This window comes from Heterodontus francisci, chromosome 18 (genome assembly GCF_036365525.1).
Source record: "Heterodontus francisci isolate sHetFra1 chromosome 18, sHetFra1.hap1, whole genome shotgun sequence".
Classification (NCBI taxonomy): Eukaryota; Metazoa; Chordata; class Chondrichthyes; order Heterodontiformes; family Heterodontidae; genus Heterodontus; species Heterodontus francisci.
Genome location: NC_090388.1, coordinates 68,879,962 through 68,894,121, shown reverse-complemented (window position 1 = coordinate 68,894,121; position 14,160 = coordinate 68,879,962). Strand labels below are relative to the sequence as shown.

General features: G+C 41.8%; 1 protein-coding gene across 1 annotated transcript in view; it reads left to right on the top strand.

Annotated features, from left to right (window-relative positions):
- The window catches only part of nampt1 (nicotinamide phosphoribosyltransferase 1), a 72,869-nt gene that overhangs the window by 51,436 nt on the left and 7,273 nt on the right, over positions 1-14,160 (top strand). Inside the window, exons 8-10 of the mRNA XM_068050936.1 lie at positions 6,385-6,504; positions 7,694-7,834; positions 13,602-13,736. Coding sequence (XP_067907037.1) covers positions 6,385-6,504; positions 7,694-7,834; positions 13,602-13,736 — 396 coding nt within the window. The remainder of the gene's footprint in view (positions 1-6,384; positions 6,505-7,693; positions 7,835-13,601; positions 13,737-14,160) is intronic.

Here is a 14,160-nt window from a genome sequence, read left to right as displayed (position 1 = left end):
ATTTTTCTCATTGTCCCTTGTTCCTTTATAATACTCAATAAATACATACCCCTATCTATCGCTATCATTGCAAGTGTCTCAGCAGCTAAGGTGCTTTTAACTATCCTCTTTCTTTTCTTCGATTCCCAGGCTAATGGGCAACATTTATCCCACCAAAAATATAATGAACCCTGCTGTGCTTGAATAACCATCGGGAAGATTAGTGTGTGAGGTGTTACTAAAAATTACTAATTTAATTTCCTCTGGGTCACCAAGTGCTGGAAACTTGTGTACATTTGTCTAAACTCAATTTCTTCAGTGTCATATTTGCTTTCAGCACTTCCCCAACAGTAGCATGTTTCAGCATGGTGCTCAATTCTAATGCATCCTAGCAAGCATCTGGCTTAGTTTGTGTACGCAACCAGTTTAATTGCCTGATTAAGGTCCTTAACTGGTCTGCTTCCTTGATTGCAGAGTCATCCTTTTGTGAGGATCTGGCCTGATTATTGGGATCCTATTAACATTCTCTCAGTAAGACTGTTGATTTAGGGTTACCCGCAACTTAGTCTGTCCAATATTCAACCCTATATGTTTAAAAGCTCCGGAAGCCCAATTTGAAATTCCTTTATAACTTTATCTACCACAAATTTCTCAAATGCCGCAGATCCTCCCCACAGAAAATAGTCTACGTGCATCAAGAAAATGCCTGCTGGTTTTCATAGTACCAGTAAAACATTGCCTGATCTGCTTTTATCTGAATACAACCAGTGTTTAGTAGGACAGACCTAACTGAAAAGTACCACATCATGGATGCATCGATTGGCCCATAAACACACTTGTTTAGCTTCCTAATTTCCCCTCTAGATCTCCAGCTTCTTTTAGTGGCTTTAAAAATACTTTCCTTTGAAATTTCTTTCCTTGAAAAATTACAGGATATGGGATTACTGTAGGGTTAGTATAAATGGGTGGTTCTTGGTCGGCACAGACTCGGTGGGCCGAAAGGCCTGTTTCAGTGCTGTATCTCTAAAAATAATAATACTGCTTTGCTGTCAATGGACTTGCCTTCTCCTGAGTGTGTCGCTAAAGGGGCTAGGAAAATCCTCAAGCTTGCTTTTCCTGCTGTGGGGGGGGGGGGGGGTCTATTCTAACTTCCTGGTTGCCTAGTTGTTCCTCAAATCCCAAGCTACAAGTCTGGCCTTAGCTTTATACGTACTATCGGGAAGTACTTTGTACAAATCCATCTAAGGGACAATGCTGGTTGTCCTCTATCTGGCACCTCCATGTATGTGCCAAATTCTCTCCAGCTGTCGAGCTCTTTTTGTTTTGCATCCTTTACCATCTAACTTGTTAGTAGCCACTAGAGCTCCCCCGATGGGGGAGTCCAGGACCAGGGGTCACAGTCTAAGGATACAGGGGTAAGCCATTTGGGACTCATGAGGAGAGATTTCTTCACCCAGAGAGTGGTGAACCTATGGAATTCTCTACCACGGTCGCACCAATGCTTTATACAATTGAAGCAGTACATCTTTACTCCTGTACTCAAATCCCCTTGCAGTGAATGCCAACATATCATTTGCTGTCTTAATTGCTTGCTGCACCTGCATACTAGCTTTTAGTGAGTCATGAACAAGGACACCTAGGTCTTATTTGGACAGCAACACTTCCCAACCCCCTTCCATTTAAGAAACACTCTGTCTTTTTGTTTTTTCTACCAAAGTGGATCACTTCACACTTATTCACATTATATTCCATCTGCCATGTTCTTGCCCATTCACTTAGCCTGTCCAAATCCCCTTGAAGCCTCCTTGCATCCTCCTCACAACTTGCATTCCCTCCTAGTTTTGTGTCATCTGCAAATTTGGAAATATTACAATTGGTCCCCATATCCACGTCATTTATATAGATTATAAACAGCTGTGGCCCAAGCACTGATCCTTGTGGTACCCCACTAATAACGTACCATCCTGAGAATGACCCATTTATTCTTGCTCTTTGCTTTCTGTCTGTTAACCAATTCTCAATCCATAGCAGTATATTGCCCTCAATCCTATGTGCTCTTAAATTTTTTTCCGAACCTGTTGTTTGGAACCTTAATCAAAAACTTTCTGTAAAGCCGAATACACAACATCCGCTGGTTGTCGTTATGTATGCTACAAGTAACATCCTCAAAAAACTTGCAACATGTTTGTCAAACATGATTTCCCTTTCACAAATCCATGTTGATTGTGCCCAATCATTTTATTTTCCAAGTGTCCGGTTATCTCATCCTTTATAATAGATTCCAACATTTTTCCCACTACGGACGCCAAACTAACATGTCTGTAGTTCAGTTTTCTCTCTCGCTTCCTTCTTAAATAGTGGGGTAACATTTGCTACTTTCCAGCGTGCAGGACCCTTCCATAATCTATGAAATTTTGAAAGATAACCACCAATGCATCTACTATCTCTATAGCTACCTCCTTCAAAACTCTGGGATGTCTCATTTTGTCTAGGGAATTTGTCAAATTTGAATCCAGTTAATTTTTCGAGTACTACCTCTTTTTTGATGCTAATTAATTTCAGTTCCTCATTTTTACAAGTCCCTTGGTTCCCTAGCATTTCTGGGAGAATTTCTGTCTTCCTCCATGAAGACAGACACACAGTAATTGTTTAGTCTCTCTGCCATTTCCTCATTCTCCACCATCAACTCTGTCTCTGCCTACAGTGGACCCACATTTGTCCTTGCTAATCAGTTTCTTTTCACACACCTGAAGAAGCTTTTACAGTCTGCCTTTGTTTCTAGCTAGCTTAGATTCGTAATCTCTTTTTTCCCTTTCTTTCAGTTTCTTGGTTCTCCTTTGTTGGACTCTAAATTGTTCCCAATCCTTGGGCTTTCCACTTTTTCGGGCAACCTTATAAGCCACTTCCTTTGACCTAATACAATCCTTAACTTGTGTTAGCCACGGTTGATTCACCTTTCCGGTTTGGTTTGTGTGTTTTAATAGTTTGGTTGCCATGTTGCTAAATTACCGTTTTGCCATCTGCCTATAACTTTTCCTGGGCCTCTCCATTCTTTTCTGATGGCCTGATCAAATACCTCAAAGCTCTCCTGCTTTTTTTCTGAAACCTCGGCCTTAATAAATGCTCTTCTCCCTGCATTCATGGCATTCAAATATTCCACAAAAATTGAACTAATCGTGGTCTCCTCTAAAGCTGAGGGACAATCCCACATTACTGAAGGTATTTTCGGATTTCTGCCATAAACTAATTGATAGGGGCTGTAGCCCCCAACCATCTGGGTGTTTTGCACACACACTGCCCACACCAGAGCAGTCGTTTGGTTGGTTGGCTGAAATTTTTCAGGGCGTTGTCAATCACTCTGATTTCTCAAACAAATCCCATTACTAAAAAGGACTTTCTGCTGCCGTGTGCATTGCTACAATATTCATATTTTTGCACACAGTCCTGAACTCATCATTGGTAAATGCTCCTCCATTGTCGGTTAGAAATCTAGTCGGTGCTCCCAGACCCGTTTCTATCCACCTTTCCATTATCTTGTCCACGATTACTTTTTTGTCTTTACTATAAATTGTCAACAAACTGAATCTAGTTGCTGTGTCTATCAAGCGTAGAAGAAAAATGTCTTTTCTTTATCCCATACCTTTGAGTCCATCTCTACAGTTTCATTAAAGTTCGTTGCTAATGGGAGGCTCACCACAGCTAGCGATGGTGTCCTTTTTTTAAAACAGATATCACATTTTTCATTGCTCTATGTTTAGTGTAGTCATTATCTATTACCCCTGCATCTTTTAACAGAACCTTCAACCTATGACAAGATGGATGTGCAAACTGTCTATGTAATTTTGAAATAGTTTGCCTTTTTTCCTTTAAATTCCTACCCCCAAATGCCATTAATACCTCTTTAACATCCTGCTTAGAGATGTTGGGTCTCGCTAAAGGAATACAATAATGTCCCGACTCTCTGAACTGCAAAGCTTCAGATTTCCCAAAGACAATCGCCTTAGAATATTCCATACCTAATTTCATCTGAGCCTTTTTCATAGACTGTTTACTTAACAGCAAAGACTGGATACTACATCTGTACTAATAAAATGCTTTACCCCTGCTATTTTCCATGGAATTACCACTCTTTTAGTGATTTCAACGTGTTGTCATCCCCAAACCTGAAACAGGTAGAATGGTCATATTGTTTGACCTTGCTTAGGTCTTCTTTACTTAAAGAATCCGTGTGACACCTTAACCAATCCACTCCACATACCGTGGACATACACCCACTGCGTAGTACCGCGCAATTGAACAAATCTGCGACTAAGCCACCTCATTACTACTTCTTGTAACCAGTACAATTCCTTCTGATTGATCAGTAGTGTCATCCTCGACTTCCAAACCTTCCACGTCATGTGTCATCTCAAACACGGTTATTCCTTTTTGGACAATGTAAAGCATAATACTTTTGGTCACATTGGAAGCACCTGTTGACTGGTTATTCCTGGGGTTCATCCTTCTGCCATAATTGCCCAATTCCTGCAGTCTGTTCTAGCTGCCAAAAGGGTGTCTAGCCTCATTCATTTGTGTGATTCTCCTTTCGTTCTGATGTTTGGGTCCCATATTTGAACAGCCTCAATGCTGCTAGCATTGTATCCTCCACGTTCAGTGTCACCGCTGAAGAGCCCATTTGCGCCATGATAGCGGCCAGAAAGTAATGTATTGTATATACTTGCAAGGCGTCAGACATCTGATCAAAAAGCATATCTCTTTCTTTGAATCTAACTCGAGTTAATACCAAGAGCCTATCCATGTTTGATATCCTAGCACAATCCAACAATTTGAAGGTAAGTACTGATCTAGGAATTTCCAAGTAGAATCAATGCAACCTTGCATATAGTCGGTTAAACTCCATGATATCTTCTGTGAAAGAACTATCCATTTTTCTAAACTTATCAAAGTCCAACCACGCCTCATAGGCACTCAATAAGTCATCATTCATATAAATTTAATCCATAAATTTTAAGATTTGTCCAAACCTTCCTCATTGTCCAAATGATGAGCCTCGAGCTCAGAGAACACTTTGAATTAGAATTAGAACATTACAGCGCAGTACAGGCCCTTCGGCCCTTGATGTTGCGCCGACCTGTGAAACCATCTGACCTACACTATTCCATTTTCATCCATATGTCTATCCAATGACCACTTAAATGCCCTTAAAGTTGGCGAGTCTACTACTGTTGCAGGCAGGGCGTTCCACGCCCCTACTACTCTCTGAGTAAAGAAACTACCTCTGACATCTGCCCTATATCTATCACCCCTCAACTTAAAGCTATGTCCCCTCGTGTTTGCCATCATCATCCGAGGAAAAAGACTCTCACTATCCACCCTATCCAACCCTCTGATTATCTTATATGTCTCTATTAAGTCACCTCTCCTCCTCCAACGAAAACAACCTCAAGTCCCTCAGCCTTTCCTCTTAAGACCTTCCCTCCATACCAGGCAACATCATAGTAAATCTCCTCTGCACCCTTTCCATAGCTTCCACATCCTTCCTATAATGCGGTGACCAGAACTGCACGCAATACTCCAGGTGCGGTCTCACCTCCGGTCTTGCTTCTGGAGGGACGTGAAAGTGCAAGGGCTATTCCTTCCTCTTTTAGTAAAGATGTAATCCGTCTCCATTGATCAACTTTATTCCTACATTGATCGGAAGGTTCGGCTTCACAAAACAGCAGTGGAAAATCATATCCCGGCACCTTAAACCTGGTTTCAGTCATCTTCAAAAAAAAAACTCCAATTCTAATCTCCTGTCTGAAAACAAATCTTAGTCTCTAATCTTCACTTTCAGGCAACCATCCTCTGCTACCAATGTTAGAGAAACTTCCAAGCCTGTTTGTGAAGAAGACACTGAGACTAGGCTGCTTTGGTGGAGACTTGCTTGCCACAGAGCTTACTTCTCCACTCCTAACAACACTCAGCCAGTGCTGGCTGCCTCTTTATATATACATCTGAATACAATTAACTAATCAACACCCAACAGCCTTTCACCCTATTATCTACAACTACCAGGTCTTGAACATCCATTAACAGAACTTATTAGACACGAACATTGTATACCACTGTGCCTAACACTCTGGTGAGTCTGTCCTGCTGGTGGGACAGGACATGCCCAGTGATGTCTGGGGCATCGGATGTAAGACACATTTCTGTGAGTATGACTATGTCAGGCTGTTGGCACATCTCTCCCAATTTTTACGCAAGCCTCCAGATGTTGGTAAGGAGGACTTTGCAGGGTCGACCGGGCTGAATTTGCCGTTTCCGCTGTGGTTGAGCTTGAAGTAACTAGTCAAATAATTGATCTTTGGCCTTGATCATTGTGATGCTGAATTACCAAAATGTCAATTGCCTGTCCAACAGATTCTTGAGATCCTTGGGAAAAAATTTCCACCGACCGAAAACTGTAAAGGTTATAAAGTGTTTCCTCCCTATTTGAGAATTATTCAGGGAGATGGCGTGGATATAAACACTCTGCAAGAGGTAAGAGTGCGCAGTCCAGCAAGGTAATTACTAGTACTAGACTTTACTATCCAGTTTTCGAAAGACACTACTGGCTGAGTTTTTAAATTGATTTATTTGCATCGTATAACTACTCAAAGTTAAGTGTGCTGCAACAATACCTCTTTCACACCAAAGCAGAAGCTGTAGGTGAGATGACTAAAAAGTTTAAGTAGTTTCAAGGACCATGAGGGCAGAGAGTGAAGGGGATTTAGGGAGAGAATCCCAAGAGCTTGGGGCCTATAATCACCTGAAGGCATGACTGCCAACGGTGCGGGGTTGTGGAGGGGAAGGGGGGCGGTGGGGGAAGGGGTTATGATCCTAGAGTCAGTGCAACAGAATTTGTTGATTTGGGGGTTGCCATTGGGATGTTGCAATGCTGTGCTGATACAGCGATGGAGAGGAGTGAGACCGTTGAAGAATTTAAACAGTGATTTTTAAATTTGTCATTGGTGCTGGGAGCCAGTATCAGCTTGCAAGGACAGTGGTAGTGGATGAGTGGAACTTGGTATATGTTGTAAACTAGCTCTTGTATATTTTATAGTATTTACATGCCTACATTTAGTTTAACACATTTTCTGACAGCAATTTGAATTTTGCCGTCCCTTTTATAATTTAGCTTAAGTAATTTCTTGGGCAGTTTTTTTCTAGAATAAAATGGCAACAAACCACTAGCACTACATAGCCAAAACAGGAAATACAAATCAAAGGAAACATAAATCAAATGTGCAGTAATTTGGTCAGGATATACGTTGAGTACTGTCTCTAGTTCTGGTTGTTGGGAAAAAAAGTGAAGCATTGAAGTGCTCTAAGTATGGCATCTTTCAAGTATGGATAATAAATGGTATGGAAGAAGTTAATCCAGAATATTACTTTAAATTCGGCTGTGGAAATAAGACAATGGGACACCGGTTCAAACGTAAAAATAACTTGAGGACTGATTTCAGTTCTTCACATTGAGAGTGATTGATTAACTTGGAATGGACTTCTGCGTAGAGTGATGGAAGCAAAACCTTGTTATCTTCTAGAAACAACTGGATGCAGCTATGGGGGGAGTGCATAATTTTTATAGATGGATGAATTAAGATGAGCCTGATGGCCTTCCTCATCAGTAGGAATGTTGTTGGGCACCAACTGTAAATGGTTAAAAGTAGCATGCATTGTTTTTCAGATTGTACAAGGAATGAAAGAGCATAAATGGAGCATTGAGAACATTACCTTTGGATCTGGTGGTGCTTTGTTGCAGAAGATGACGAGAGATCTTCTGAATTGTTCCTTCAAGTGCAGTTATGTAGTAACCAATGGCCTTGGGGTATGTTATGCTATGTTGAGTTGTTGGACTGCATTTTAAACAATTATAGGTTTGGATAGAAAAATTACTTTGGGGCTGCATATGCAGACTATGAATCAAATCAAGAACCAATCTGTTACAAACATGCTTTGGACTGCTGTACTGAATACTATAAGCTGGCTGTTAGGTTTATTGCTCATTTTGGCCATTTGCATTGTACATAACCTTTGAATTCTGAGTTTACTAAATGTCAATTCTCCTACTTGAACAACACAGCATAAAACTTTGGAAGTAATTTCACTCCATTCTGCTGAACAAGCTTTAACTATATAACTAGATGCATCACAGAATGTAATCGCACATAAAGATCTAGACTAACTTTTTTCCCTCAATGTGCTACCTAATCTAAACCAGCTCTCCTCACTTTCCATCCCCTTTTAATATTCTTCTTTGAAGAAGCTATCTAATTACTGTTATGACCGAGGCAGGAGGATTTCACTGTTTTTCTAGTTCCACTTCTCCACAGGTCACAAAATTTATTTAAATTTTTTCCCAGTTATCGATAGGGTCAATCATAGACTCTGTAGACTGTATTTTACGCCCGGCGGACGGGAGCTGGCCACCGATGTAAAAGTCGGTGGCAAACCCGCTTCCACCCAGCTCGGGGATCCGACCAACATTTTACGGGTCCCTGGGCTTTAATTGTTCCGAGGTGGGACTTCCACCCGCTTGAGGGAGGAATGCCTCATTGAGAGCATCCGGGAATGGTGGCCACTGCTGGGACTGCAGCCCAGCCGAGGACATGGAGCCAGGACTGCAGGTAAGGTAACGTTGCCTCACCGGGGAAATCGGTTGCGACCTGGCGAGGGGAAGGGGGCATCTCTGGTCCTGCGGGTGGTTGGGGAAGTGGGGGCGGCCCTCAATCGGGCACCCCCCCCCCCATTCGGCTCACTGGGGTGGGGTAAAAACCGCCTGTGTTTTTATCTCAGACTGAAGCACACCAACCACATTTCTTTAATAAACAACAAAATTATAAGTTTATTATAAAACAAGTCTTAACCAGTAACGATGAGAAGCGTTAACACAGATTGAACTATAAAAGTTCCCATTTTACCTTAGCCCCTCACATCCACCCCCCCTCCTGGTTAAACGGAAATATAGAGATTTACTCTTTGGAGCTGAATTGCAAAAAATAAGACAAAAAGAATACTTTGGCCCCATACTTGCTAATTCTTGAAGTAAAGAGAAGATATGGAAAGATGTCAGATGTCCTTTGTTTTGGTTTGGCATCCCAAATACACTGAGTCGGCTGTCGCTGGGATCTTCCTATAACAGTTTTGGTCAGTTGACAGTGAAGATCATTTTGGGAAGGCTTTCCAGGAAAACTGCAGCAACAGATTCAGTCTGTTTCTTACACCTGCTTCTCAGAACTTCTCAAAGAGATGGAAAATTGTTCAGCTTTTCAAAGAGCTGCAACAAGCTGAGGTGGGATTTGCTCCCTTGGCAAGTTTTCTCCAACTGTGTTTTTGCTTAAACACTGTCCATAACAAACAATGAGTTGGTGTTTTTGGTTTTGTTTTGGACAATGATACAAGAGTCAAGTTACCTGACCCCTGTAAATCTTGACCTGTCACTTCTTTATAAATATCTTTCCCCAAGTCAAACAATACCCCTGCTGGGTAATTATCTGGTGCCTTCCAGTAAGGGCTTGTTTTTAACACTCCTTGACTGGCATTTTACACCACCCCAACAAGCGGGATGGTGGCTGGAGGGGTGACGTAAAATGGAGTGGGAGGCTTTCCCAACCCGCTCCTGCTTCCACTGCCCCAGGTGGCTGCAATCATCCCCGGGGGTGGGGTGGTGCGGTGCCCAGCACCCAACACGCCACCCCCCCCCCCCCAACTGACCACCCTTGCCGCGCCAGGTCCCAACTGATTACCCCCAGCAAGGCAGCCAAAACTTACCTTTAGTCCCGGTTCCATGGCTTCTTCTATTTTGGGCTGGGCTGCAGCCCCATCAGTGGCCACCTCTCCCGGTGGCCCCGCTGAGACTAAGAGCTGCTGGCCTGCTGATTGGCCGGCAGCTCAATGAGGCGGGGCTTCATCCAGCGGATGGAAGTCCCGCCTCAGAACAATTAAAATACGGAACGGATCCCCAGTTGAGGCAGAAGTGGGTTTGCCACCGACTTTTATGTCGGGGGCTGGCTCCTGTCCGCCCACCCACCGTAAAATTCCGGCCCTTGATTCTTCCAGTAACTCTTGTTTACAAGCTCAGTCCAAAAGACCTTCTGATGACTTTTTTCTAAATGTTCCAGCATCTATGGAATCTTTTCAGTTTTAACACACAAATCCTCAATTTACCAAAAAAAAATGGAAGCGCTCATAACACCTCCACCCTTGGAGAAATGAAATACCATTTTTAAATGCATTTCATTACTAAGTATGGAAAAACAAATGAAAAACTTTTAACATGTTTACGCATTCATTCTCATTCACTCTTTACCCACAGTTAATGCAGTTCTGCTTTGTACCATCTTTGCACTCAAATAACTCAAAGTAAAGTTAAATTCTAGATAAAGCATCCATAATTACATTATTTTTGCCTGCAAAGTGGATAATCTTCAAGTGATGAGGTTGCAATAGTAAGCTCCATCGGAATAATCTGGCATTCTGGTTTATGAATTTTTCCACGATGGCTAGGGGGTTATTATCAGTATATACCAGTGTGTCTGTGTAGTCGTGGCAGGCATAGACTTCAGAATGCATGAGAGCCAAAAATAAACCTAGGGTTTCTTTTTCCACTGTTAAATATCTTTTTTTGTTGTCGATTTAGCTTTTTGGAAAAGTATCCCTCAGGCCTTTCTATACCTGATTCTTCATGTAACAGGACTGTATCGACCTTCAGTTCACTAGCATCAGTTGCTACCTGGAAGGGCTTAGTGAAATTTGGAACAGCCAACACTGGTTCATTAGTTAAAATGGCTTTCAGCCTCTTGTTACGACCAGGTGAGAAAGGTGCCTAGGGGTCTTTCTCAGCCGTCACCTGGTCTTATTGTAACAGGGTTTTAATTTTAAACACACCATGTTTTGAGCTCCCCATTAGTGAATCCTTGTTCAGCGCTTTCCAATTATAAGGCAAAGAAATGAACATATACAGGGTTTAGTTTAGAGATACAGCACTGAAACAGGCCCTTCGGCCCACCGAGTCTGTGCCGACCATCAACCACCCATTTATACTAATCCTACACGAATCCCATATTCCTACCACATCCCCACCTGTCCCTATATTTCCCTACCACCTACCTATACTAGTGGCAATTTATAATGGCCAATTTACCTACCAACCTGCAAGTCTTTTGGCTTGTGGGAGGAAACCGGAGCACCCGGAGGAAACCCACGCAGACACAGGGAGAACTTGCAAACTCCACACAGGCAGTACCCAGAATTGAACCCGGGTCGCTGGAGCTGTGAGGCTGCAGTGCTAACCACTGCGCCACCGTGCCGCCCAGTTTAAAGAAGGAAAGTGAAATCTTAGGTTTAAAGAAGAAAAGTGAAATTTTATTAAATTTAAACTTAAGGTCTAATTCGGTTAACGCCTACAAATACATGCTACACTCGATGCTAGCATGAATACGCGATACGCACATGTAAATAGATACAGAAAAGAGCAGAAGAAAAAGTAGTGGAGAGGTTTGAGGCAATCTCTAGAGGGGTTTTTTACTGTGCTTCGAGCTCGCTGTAGAGCCCTTGATTGTAGGAGGAGACTTCTCTCTCATGGGGTTTATATATCTTCAATGGTTTCCAAAGCTGGTGAGAGCAGACACGAGAGAGGTCTTTTCAGTCCAGGAGCAATCAGCTTTCTGAGTTTTAAAACTCTGTGGCAAGTGCAAAATCAAAAAAACTCCGACAGCAAACTGAACAAACTAAGATGAAATAAAATAAATACAGAAAAAAAAATTAGAAAAAGAAAAAAATAACTAAAAATTAAAGTAAAATGGGGGCACGTCATGCCCCCACTATCTCGTCCCCTTCCCATGGCATCTTCCCCTGCAATCGCAGGAGGTGTAATACCTGCTCATTTACCTCCTCTCTCCTCACTATCCCAGGCCCCAAACAGTCCTTTCAGGTGAGACAGCGATTTACTTGTACTTCTTTCAGTGTAGTATACTGTATTTGCTGCTCACAATGTGGTCTCTACATTGGGGAGACCAAACGCAGACTGGGTGACCGCTTTGCGGAACACCTCCGCTCAGTCCGCAAGCGGGACCCCGCGCTTCTGGTTGCTTGCCGTTTCAACACTCCCCCCTGCTCTCATGCTCACATCTCTGTCCTAGGATTGCTGCAGTGTTCTAGTGCACATCAACGTAAGCTCGAGGAACAGCATCTCACTTACCGATTAGGCACACTACAGCCTGTCGAACTGAACATTGAGTTCAGTAATTTCAGAGCATGACAGCCCCCATTTTACTTTTATTTTTAGTTATTTTTTTCCCCTTTAAAAAATTTTTTTTCCTGTGTTTATTGTATTTTATTTCATCTTAGTTTGTTCAATTTGCTTACCCATTGTTTTTTTTCATGTTTGTACTTGCGGCTGTTCAATTTCAGTCCGTTAACACCCTATCTGTACTAATGCTTTGTCTTTCAACACACCATTAACATATTGTTTGCCTTTGCTCCACGACCTTCTGGTCAGCTATTCTGTGACCTTGTCCTATTTACACCACCTCCTTTGTTATCTCTTGCCCCACCCCCGCTTTACTTGCTTATAACCTTTTACATTTCTAATATTTGCTAGTTCTGAAGAAGGGTCACTAACCTGAAACGTTAACTCTGCTTCTCTCTCCACAGATGCTGTCAGACCTGCTGAGCATTTCCAGCATTTCTTGTTTTTATTTCAGATTTCCAGAATCCTCAGTATTTTGCTCCGATCTATTCTAATCCCATTTTCCAGCACTTGGTCGGTAGCCTTGTATGCTATTGCATTTCAAGTGCTCATTTAAATACTTCTTAAATGTTGAGGGTTCCATTGCATTCCATTCTCTGAGACTGAGACGGCCAAAGGGCTGTAAATACTCAACTGCTCTTAGTCAGAGGTTGATGGCTTTTTGAGATCATTTATACTGGTAACATACATCTTCACCCTATTTAATACTGTGCAGCAGTTAAAAGGTACATCAGAGAACTGATTGTGATCACTATAATCACTCATTTTGAATGTGAGAAGAATCCTCAGGCTTAGTTCACTATTTTGATTAGTGTATCTGAATTCCTGTTTAAAACTGGATATTGTGAAGGCTCAAGTATGACACGGTATCCTCTATTAAAGTTGTAAGGGAGAAGAAGCAATCTGGTTATAGCTGTGCTGGGAGTTGCAGGGAAATGACCCTTCCAATCCCCTCACTCAAATTAACAAAAAAAAAGGAAGCACTCGTAACATTACCTTTATGGGATTGTTCTTCGGCTCCACAGCTGCAACTGTTTTCTCCTACAGTTAATGCTTGCTGAAGTGTGATAATGTAGTATCCCCATACTACCTTCCCTCCGTATGGGAGCATACGGTGAGTGTTGGTAGACTATTTATTTGATTTACAGAAGTACTTTGTAGTGATGATCATTGGATAGCGGTTATCAACCTGGAACCTTGCTGATTCTTGTGACTTAATATCATAAATGTCACTTTGAGTAATGTTTTTTGTGTAGGTATTTTCATTAACTGGAGTAACTGCTTTCTAGTTCAAGTTATAAATGGTACTTTTTCATGTCTGTAAATTGACATTTCTCATTTTTAGGTAAATGTTTTCAAAGATCCAGTTATGGATCCGAACAAGCGATCAAAGAAAGGACGTCTGTCTTTGCACTGTACTACTTCAGGCGATTATGTTACACTTGAAGAGGGTAAAGGAGAGCAAGAAGAAAATGGTCCTGTAAGTAAATTTGTACCTTTCTAATGGCCACAAAAACATGGACAGCTTCAAGTGACCTGGAGACCAAAGTTAATTAAGTATATTCGTAGAAACTGATCCAAGCATTAACATTTGTGGGATTCTCTTCTTGCCTCCCCTGTCCAATGTTTTTCTAATTTTTTTTTATAACTAATCCAGTCCAGTATTGTATCCTGGATTCCTGGTGCTTTAACCAAATCATTAATGTGGAGCTTTGCCAATATTGGCCTGAACATGGAACTGGGTTACAAGGTGTTAGAATCAAACTTCATAGATTTTCCTCAAAGAATGTACAAACCAAATGATCCTTGGTAAGCCACTGGCAATACAAATACAGACAGCTTTTCTTTTGAACAGGAGATGGATAAAGGTTATGTAGTGAACGTATGAGTTTTGAGTAGGTGTT